Source organism: Mastigoproctus giganteus, chromosome 6 (genome assembly GCF_048544385.1).
Source record: "Mastigoproctus giganteus isolate SK-2022 chromosome 6, ASM4854438v1, whole genome shotgun sequence".
Taxonomy (NCBI): domain Eukaryota; kingdom Metazoa; phylum Arthropoda; class Arachnida; order Uropygi; family Thelyphonidae; genus Mastigoproctus; species Mastigoproctus giganteus.
The window spans coordinates 78,663,168-78,673,697 of NC_143580.1; the positions used below are offsets into that span (position 1 = coordinate 78,663,168).

The following is a 10,530-nucleotide window of genomic DNA, read 5'->3' on the forward strand; positions in this document are numbered from 1 at the left end:
CCACAAAATCCTCGTTGTTTCAAGGGCATCAAGTTGAATCTTTTGGATGTTGACTGGAAGTCTAATAAAAAAGCGTGGATGACACGAGATATCATGAGCGAATGGATAAGTCACTTTAACCAAAACACGATTCGTCAAAACAGAAAAATTATTCTTTTCATGGATAATGCTGGATCTCACCCGCACATTGAATTGTCCAACATTCAAATAATTTTTCTGCCACCAAACACATCTGCAGAGTGTCAGCCCTTGGATCAAGGGATAATAAAAAATTTTAAACTTCACTACAGAAAACGTGCTTTAAGACATCTCATTGCAAACATGAACGATGTAACATGTGCGAGTGACCCTGCAAAGAAAATCAGCATCCTAGATGCGATTCAATGGATTTCCTCTTCAGTAAATGCAATTAGAAAACGAACTGTCGTGAACTGTTTTGTAAAGTCTGGCTTCTCAAACGCAAAAATTGAAGTTGTGAACAGCAATGTGGAGCACCAAGAAGAACAAGAACTTCAACATCTATTGATAATGTACGATACTTCCGCTACAAGTGACCCTGGCTACAAAGATATAGACTCAAACCTCACTACAGAAGATGGTGCTCTAGATATCAACGACATTATCATCGATATTTTTCCAGAAGTTCCTCATGAGGATGAAGAAATGGAAGGTGGTCATTCTGTCGAAGAACATATTAACGACGAACCACCGATGAAAATAGAAGCGCTCATACAAATCAATCGTTTAAAAATGTTTTTCGCCGCTGAAGAAGATACTGAAGGACTTTCGATGGTTTCTTCACTCCAAAAAAATGTTGAAAACAAAATTATCAGCCGGAAGAAGGTGCAGAAGAAAATAAGTGATTACTGTATGCATTTTTCTTAAGATAAAGTCATAATATGCATAGCACAATTGTATGTATATTATTTACAAAAATATTGTGCAAAATCTGTATATAATTTAATTTAATTTTACATTAAACGTTTAACAATTTTTCTTTATCTCTTGTGTATATAATTGTATATTATTTACAAAAATATTGTTCAAAATCTGTATATATTTTAATTTAATTTTACATTAAACGTTTAACGATTTTTCTTTCTTTCTTTTTTTTCCCTCCCTCAGACTTCTTGTTAGCGGACTCTTCTCTCTAACGGACACATTTTCGTTCTCCATGGCTGTCTGTTAAAGGGAAGTTTCACTGTATATTGGTACATGTGATGCTTCACCCCAGTCTTCTGGCACTTGACCTCTGGATAATATGACGTAACAATTGTATTTCTCCATCTGCTTTCACAGTACCGGTATAATTTCATCTATGCTTGTTATTGTTTCATATTCAGGATTTTCCATAATATTTTCTACCATCGTAATAGAGATAGTATACAAAATTTCTCCCTTTTCGTTAACTTTTCAGCTCCTTCATTTACTGATTCATCAAGGTGTGTATTCCTTACTTCTAAAATTTCCTGTTCTGTTTTAACATCACCCTTATAATTTTTGATTACACTGAAATACATGAATTTTGCTGACTGAAAACTACTACCATAGTTTTCTTACTTGAAGTGCTGTCATTTTTCCCTACAGGTCAGTTTTCAAAAAATACCATTTCATCATTTGGTATGATGTGTCTATTTAACATTATAGAATACAGGCTGACCTCAATTAACGTGATTAATTCGTCCCGTGAGCACATCACTTAAAACGGAAATGCGTTAATTGAATATAATAATCAATAGGAAAAATTATAATTGGTCCTTGACCTTCAGGAATGTACATAAAGAATTTTAAAAATACCTTTTAGATAACTTTTTAACTGTATACCATGTAAAAGATAATGAAAATAATTATGGAATTAAATGTTTATTGCATAAAACAGCGGTTCCCAAACTGTGTGCTGCGGAATATTTAAAATTTCCGAGGGAAATACAGCGATACTCGACATCTGACGGATACCGCGCGAACTACTAGCTCGAGGTAGTTCACAGTTTCAACGTTTCTTATTAGGTTGTTTGGACCTAACTACTTAATAAATGGAACTGTTGGTATTTCTTTTGATTTAGGTGCACCTTGAAAAAATTACTGAGACACTAAGGTTGCCATGAACCGAGAAAGTTTGGAAACCTCTGACATAAAATACACAATGAAGAAACAATTTGTTATGGAAATATTTGAACAGTGTTGACTTTCTCTTTTCATCAATCAATTTCTGATAGCCGACAACAATATTTTCTAGGCCCTGGCGAAATAAATATAGCAGAGAACCTCAAACCTTTTGTTTGAGGTTCCCTGCGATACCAAAGATTTCATCTAGTTATTTTGTCGTTATCTCCTTCGCAGTAACATTTTCATCTGGCTCATTTAAAAATTAGAATTTTCAAATGCAAGTCTGCATTGACTTTATTAGCGGGAGACAAACAAGTAACACGTCTTCTTCTGATGGTTGATGGAACACACTGAGGCAGGCAGCAGGGCAAACATTTGTTTATTGCCCGTCCGACGCACGGTAAGCTTAACATGCAATTCAAATCTTTTTTAATTATCACATAAAAAAAAAAAGTCGTAAACTGGAAATTTGCATTGCGCAAAGTGAAAAGTGGTATAATTTTTTTCAAATAGCAGCAACTGAAAAATGTATTAATCAAACTCACGTTTTGCGAGGCCTGGCTGTACATATTAGAAATTGCATTAAAAGTTTTAATTGTTCATCTGTCATCAATATGTATTGTTATTATTGTTAATGTAACTTTTTTCTAATTATGTCACATCATTAGTGTGTGTTGTACCAGTTAGGTTGCATCATTGGATATGAAAGATTTTGCTAAAAAGGACTAATCATATAACAGGAAGCAAAAAATATCAAAATACCATCAGTGAGCTACTTGCACTCTCTAAGTAAAGTGCTTTTAAGCTGTTACTCCATGCTGGTGTTTTCAGTGGAATCAAAGAGCTGCTGCAAGTTTTATATCTCAGAAAGAAGTGGAACCTTGTTTATTCAAGAGCATTCAAGAGTGTTTTGGAAAAAACTTTTAGACATTTATAAATTAAATGATCACAAGAAGATTTTCGACCATAGTAGTTTCTGAAAACTAGATTGCAGCATGAATGCAAAGAGCAGAATTGTTGCATGACTCACTTTCCAAACACTAGTGTAGTCTGCCATCTCATGAATTATTTACCCAGGGTAAATAATTCATGAGATGGCAGACTACACTAGTGTTTGGAAAGTGAGTCATGCAACAATCATAAGAGTCAAAATAGTGGCAAATTCATCCATGTGCAAAAAAAAAAAAAACTCCATTGAAACACCAAAGCATTGATTTAGTGAGATGATGTTATCATTACCATTGTGTACATTATCATCTGTTCTTAATATTCTGCACCAAAAACTATCTGCTGATGTTCAAAATATGTGTGTACAAAACTTGATGTGATAGAAAAAAAATCAATTACAGATATGGAATTGGTAGTTAAATTGTTCAAGTTGACCTATTGGCATGTAAAAAATGCTGAAATTTTTTATGTTTCCTTTACTATAGATAAAAGTTTTTCTACCTACTCTGAGATTTTTTACTAATTGCAAAAACTTTTTTTTATACCTTTCCCAATACTTGTTTTTCCCCAAGGTCGTTCTTTTAACTCGTTCACACATACAAATAAACTAATTAAATTTTTGTTTATATTCTGGAACAACCATGTGGTCAGAGGAGTTCATAAGATAGATCTAGAATACAAGAAACATGCTATATTTAGTAATCATATGGGATTGAAACGCCATCACTCAAAGCACATGCACAAAAAAAAAAAATTGAATAAATTATTTTATATACATGTTCGTTGAACATTTCTTTTTTGCTTCAATCAAATTCAGCAAGCATAGTTGCGAGTGCTGTATAAGCCTTTAGGGGAAATCCAGATTTACATAAAATTCAACTTACACAGAGTTCTGCAGAACACAACCCTTACGTAAGTCAGGGAGTGCCTGTACTTCTGTAGAACATAATTCTGATATCACAAAAAACAGTACAACTGTCAGCTCACAGCTTTTAATTCCTTGGAGAAAGTTTTTGTAACACAAGCTGATACATGTGGTGGATACTACTTCATTATTTAAACACTTATATGACAGCTAAGTTTGAATATTTTCAAAAATATTTCTTGTTTATTCAAGAGCTTTTTGGAAAAACATTTATAATTAAAAGAATTACAAGAACATTTTCAACAACCTGCATGCTAATTTCTGAAAACTAATGCACACTTACTGCAGCATGAGTATGAAGAGTAGACTGAAAGGTTATATATAGATAGATATCAAATATTAGTATAGACAGTATATATTATCTGTTATTTTGAGTCCATCCCCACCCAAATTCCATAGTATGCTACACTAGTATTTTTCTTAGTGTAGCATTGAAAGTAATCAGTGAACATATATAGTTCACACTGATCTTTGTGCCTTGACTTTTAATACAGCTTTCAATGGAGACAAAGCTGATTTATTTTTTGAATTCATCAGCAGTAATATATAAAAGTCACTATAATTAAAAATAGCAAGAGCTTAAAATGCCGAAAGTTAAGACGGAAAATATGCACTTTATTCAAAGCTTAAATAAAACTGGCACTCACCTCATGATCCATTTAGTTGCATGAATTATATAAAAAGGGCTATGAGAAGATCTCAGATTAAAAACTAAAATCATAAGTTAAAAATCTTCTGTTAAAAATTAACATTAATTAAAATTTTTTTTTTGTAATAAATCATGAATTATTGCTATTTGCTAATGGACCTGAAATTTAACACACTGCATATATTAACTAACTTGTTTGATCATTATGTAGAATGAACATAATGATCATAATGATCCCATTTGTTTCATAAAGAGAAACAAATGGGAGTTTCTCTGAATGTGTTGTTGGTCATGTGTGAATGTGAGGACTGTAAATTGAATTTCACATAAACATTGGTGAAAGTGCATTGCATGATACAGTAATAAACAAATATATGAGAAATGGTAGCTGAAAAGTTTATTAATTTCTTATAACACTGGTTGGAGCTTCAGAAAACTATAACATGACTTTTACTTTGTAACATTATTGATGTTTTCATTGATTACTGCAGATTCTTGAACATCTGGACTGTTTATTCTACTGCTGGCCTTTCTCATCCGTTCTTAAATTAATTAAATAGTAACGCTGTTAGAGTAAACATTCTCTGTAGGCATCGCAATTAATGAGTCTTTTTTTTTTTTTTTTTTTTACAGTAACAAAAGTTAAGCATGTTTAGTTTAAAGAATTGTTTTATATGCCAATAAACAGGAAATACTTGAGAGATATTTATTGTTTTATTTATGATAACTTTTTTTTAAATGTGGAATGGTGTTGTGAGAGGATTTTCTCAATTTGTGATAGAATATTATATATTATATTTTCACTTTGTTCCAGTTATGATATACTTTTGCTAACAACTTTAGAAAAAGTATATCATAACCTGTCAATGCAACATTTTCTTTAAACTTCATTAAATCACTGCAAGAATGTTAGTAAACTACAGTAGGATTTTAAATTATCCAAGCTCCTGTTATCTCAGATTTCTGTTCCAGCCAGATAGTTAAAACCAAAAAATTAATGGGAGGAAAAATGATAATAATAATAATAATAATAAACAATATTACAATTTAAAAGAAATCATGACTAATCCAGAAGTAAAAGATTTTGCACGAGTCAACAGTGCTGGTTGTGGAATTTTTTATTCAATGGTATGTGGGGTGATGAGTCACGTCACTAAACTTGAATTCACATTGACAAATATTAATAACCAGACTGCTAGTATTTGGCAACAAAACAGATTAATGACTTGTTGTCAGAAGTTGATCCAAAACATGCATGTTATATGCCGCTGTTCTCACTGGTTCTAACATTCAGATGCCATAATGTGAATGAATTCAAACCTGTAATGTGGAGTGACCACCTTAAACTTCTGGGAAATTTTATTTTGATTGGCTTAAAAGTGCAGTGCTTTGCACCTAATTTTATAAAAGAAAACTTATCAGCCAGTGCATTTATAACACTTTTTTAAGCATTTTTTTATTAAATGGCATAAGAAAGTAAAATTAAAACTTCATTAAAGCAGTGTCTACAACAGCTGCAATACTGTTCATTTTATATATATAGTTGTATTTGTACTGTATTTTGCTGTATAAAAATTTAAAATTACTCTGTGCATATGTATTTTTATTGTAGTCATGTAATAAATGAATCCCAACACCCTATTAAGGAGAAAATGTAGTTCCTGTTATCTAAAATAGGCTCAGCCGTGTTAACTTCCAATAATCAAGGTTCTGTTGTTCTTCCCCAGCACCCTTATATCAAGACGAATGTTGATCGAGGATATGGATTCCATTGTCATCCAACAGCATTTGCATTATTATTAGCATTAGTAGAGGCATATGATGCAAGAAAGCAAGCTTATATAGCATCAGCCAAAAAAAAAAAAAAAAAAACCCTTCCTGTTTCACCCATCCATTCACTCCAAAAGTTTGTCTAATTCATTGTTGAATTTATTTAAGGACGTCAGATGGAAGCTTGTCCAGCGATCAACCACCCACTGGATGGTTGTTTGCTGGTTGGACTGTTTTTCCTCAATTTGAATTTATGCTACCTCCAGCGCAGAATCTGAGCAAGGGGTAGAATCCCATCAGTGTTGAGCTTGCTCAAACCATTCAAGGCCTTATACACCTCAATCAGATCACCTTGGCAGGTGCCTCATCTTCAGACTCTGCAATTGGCAGAACTTAAGCCTTTCTTTGTAACTGAAACCCTTTGTTCCAGTTTCTAATCTTGTTGCTCTTCACTGTACTCGTTCTGGCAGCCTTACATCTTTCCTAAAATGAGGCCTCCAGACCTGTATGCAGTACTCAAGGTGTGGCCTGACCATTGCCTTATACAAAGAGACAATCACCTCCTTATCCCTGCTAGCAAAATTCCTATATATCATTGACCCCCACGAGCTACTCTTGCAGCGTTTTTGCACTGCTCAGAAAACTTCATATCTGACTGCACAATTTACTCCAGGTCTTTCATTTTCCACTACCCTGAGTGTAGTATCACACAGTTGGTAAACATACCACTCTGGGTTTACTGCTACCCATATGCAGCATTTTGTGTGGCTCCTCCATAGCCAGGTGGGAAGGAGCAGCAGTGCATAGCACACGCTTCTTGATTAGACCGGGGTTTCAGCCCATCATCACGAAATGCGGAGGATGCGGAAAGGTCAGGGATTGACCACTGCATATTCCCGGAGCAATATGGCCTTAGTTGCTAATGCTCCTAAAAACCAAATAATAACAACAGCAGCAGCATTTTGCATTTATCAATGTTAAACTTCAATTGCCACTTCTCACCCCATCTGCTCAGCTTTTCCAGATCCTGTTGCAGTAGCATACTGTACTTACTGTCATTAACAACCCTGCCAACCTTCGAATTGTCTGCACTTGGACATTTAGCCCAATATACCTTCGTCAATATCATTGATATATACAGAAAGCAACAATGGGCCAAACACACAGACCCTTGGGGGACACCATTGATAACATTAATCCATGAAGAGCAGTATTCATTGATTACCACTCTGTCTTCTCCCACTCAATCATCCTTTTATCCATTGTATCAAAAGCTTTCCTAAAGTCCAAGTATATGGTATCAAAATTATTTTTTTCATCTAGTTCCTTTGTGACCACATCGTAGTATCCAATCAGACAAGATTTCACCTTAACAAACCCATGCTGTGCCTGAACTATAACTGCAGTCTTGTCTGGGTGCTTCTGCAGTGCCTTTACCAGTGACTCCATTATTTTCCCCGGAACAGAAGTTAAACTAACAGGCCAGTAATTACTTGTCACCTTTCAGTCACCTTTTTAAATTTTAATTGTTATGTGGCACATTATGACCAGAGTTGTTTTTGTGCCATAAAAATCCAAACAACACCTTTTGATCCCCCTTTGTGATTTGGGGATACATTTTCACATCTCCAGTCCGTGGGGAATTCTCCTGAGTTCAAAGATGCCCTCATAATCATGGCTGTGGGCCTGCTTACTTCCTTTGCTGCCTCCTTTAATATAACTGGATAGATCCAATCCACTCAAGGTGCCTTTCTTATGCTTAACTTCAACAATTTCTCTTCCACTGTGCTCTCAGTTATTACAAAATCCTTTAGCCTCCCTGTTATAGTTTGATAAACTTCTGGCATTTTCCTCCCTTAATAACTTCTCATGTGTGAATGTAGATGCAAAATACTCATTCAGTTTGTCGGCTACCTCAGCAGAATCATCAACAATTGAACCATCGATATCAAGTGTGCCAATCTGATTCATCCCCTTCCCTCTAGAGTTTACATAAGTAAAGATAGTCTTTACTGTTTTTTTCTTTGTGCCAAAGATTTCTCATAATCTGCCTTTGCTTGCTTAACTTCTTTTGTGACTTGATTACAGACTATCTTATATCTACCATAGTGATCTGTGTCTCCTGATGATTTATATGAATTCCATGCATTTTTCTTCTCTTCCACAAGTCTCATTAGTTTATCTGACATCCATATAGGCCTAAATCTTGAACAGTATTTCTTAGTATGAAAAGCCTAGTAGCATTCCAAGATTAATTCTCTTGAATGCATCCCATTAGAATTTTCTGTTGGCAACATCATCAGTTGGTCCCACTGTATAGAATTTAAAAACTGTCTGAGACCGCTGGAGTCACCTTTATGAAAACAAAAACCCTTCCGTTTACTCCTGATGGTAGTTACATCTTTGAGTAAATCCCACATCAGTACACTGTGATCACTGCCACCTAGTGGTTTGGTTATCTGCAGATTCTTAATTCATGAATAATCACTGCTGGTTGAAGTAAATGTAGCAAGCATGAGAAGTTCGTGTTAATTAGTGCATTATTTGTCTGCTTTCATATTTGGAGTGGAATTTTCGTATAAATGTAAATAAAATATGATTATTTTTGAATTTAGTATTTTAAAATTCTGTTTTCAAAAAATTTTCAGATTATTTAGTTGTGAATTAAAGCTTTAGAATGGCATTTACTTCCTGGTTAATTTTTTTTATTTTTCTTTTTTTCTTTCCTCCCAGTGGACACTTTGGTCTGTGGCTAGATGATGATCTGTATCATGGTCGTAGTAATAAGTGCAAAACTTATGGAAATGATATTCTTTGCCACGAACATGATTTTGTAATAAAAACTATAGAATCCTGGGGATTTGTTTGACTTCTGCATGAAATGGTGTTATCTTCCTGTACCCAGCTTATATAATGAAAATGTAAGCAAGTTCTAGCCTTATTCAGAAATGCACAACATTAAAGATATTCACCAGCAGGATTCAGAGTGTGCTTGATACATCTGTTGTTGCATAGTTTGATGAATATAATGATCTATGTTATGTAGACTGTTACTATCTGCTTTTGTTTGATATTCTCGTAAACAAATTCTTTTTAATTTTATTTTCTAATATACAGTTAAAACCATGATAAAAATTTGGAGATGGTTTTAAGAGCAGTAAATGTGATGCTAAAAGTGTCATTAAAAATCAAGAAAAGTTTGTATAATGTAAAGTATTTTTCATGTCTCCCCCCCCCCAATACAAATGTGTACCTTCAGAATTATAAAACTGTTTGATTATTACACATTGTATGCATAATCTGTTACATGTACATATTACCCTGCAGTAAATTTTTTTTTTTTTTTTTTTTTGAATATCCAAAGATATCATATGAGATTAAAATTTTCTCATTTTATGGACAAGTGTTTTTATGGTGTGCATAGTGAAGAAATGTATTCAGTTGTTAACAGCATTATATAAAGCGGAAATTTATATAAAAAGGAAATTTGTTTTCAGTAATTTATAAGGTTTATAAATGCAAATATATGCTTATAATACACAAGAATGAAAATAAACTACTCATATCCTTCACTTCCTATTGAGGCAGATTTTTCTTCCTCCTTCAGAGTGAATTAATATAGAAGAAAGCAGTTAACCTCATATGAAACCTAATTAAATATAAATATACAAGTATGTACACTAGATTCAAAACCAGAGAATACAGACCAGTATATACCAAGAAAAAGATATCAAAGGAAGGGGATCAAGATAGCCTCTATAACATATAGAATTAGAGAATGTGAATTCTAATTTTGTAACTGTACTGGGTTAATCTGGTATATGTAGTTTGAAATATATTGCACTTCAAAGAAAGGAAAAAGATGATGGTTCATCATCTTTTTCATATATATATATAATTTTAGTTGCTGCATTACTTTCATTAATTTTTAACACAGCAGCATTGTCACCCCTAGTACTAACAAACATAGTGGTGCAAGGCCTGGAAGGCACACATTTCTTTATTTCTAAAAAGTATTCTTAGTTTTTTAAAATTCTGCTTGCAATATTCCATTTCTTGATCTTTATCTAATGAATTGAAATATTTATTAAATATAATTAGAGTGAAATCTTACATTTATGTTATCTAATTT

At 33.4% G+C, this 10,530-nt stretch overlaps 1 protein-coding gene across 5 annotated transcripts in view; it reads left to right on the forward strand.

Annotated features, from left to right (window-relative positions):
- LOC150084425 (oxidation resistance protein 1A-like) overlaps window positions 1-9,719 on the forward strand; it is a 250,740-nt gene extending 241,021 nt beyond the window's left edge. For all 5 annotated transcript variants that reach the window (XM_090376063.1, XM_090376059.1, XM_090376064.1 and 2 more), the window contains one exon: window positions 9,132-9,719. In XM_090376063.1, the coding sequence (XP_090232189.1) occupies window positions 9,132-9,267 (136 nt within the window). In that variant the 3' untranslated portion in view covers window positions 9,268-9,719. The remainder of the gene's footprint in view (window positions 1-9,131) is intronic.
- Window positions 9,720-10,530: the final 811 nt, after the last annotated feature.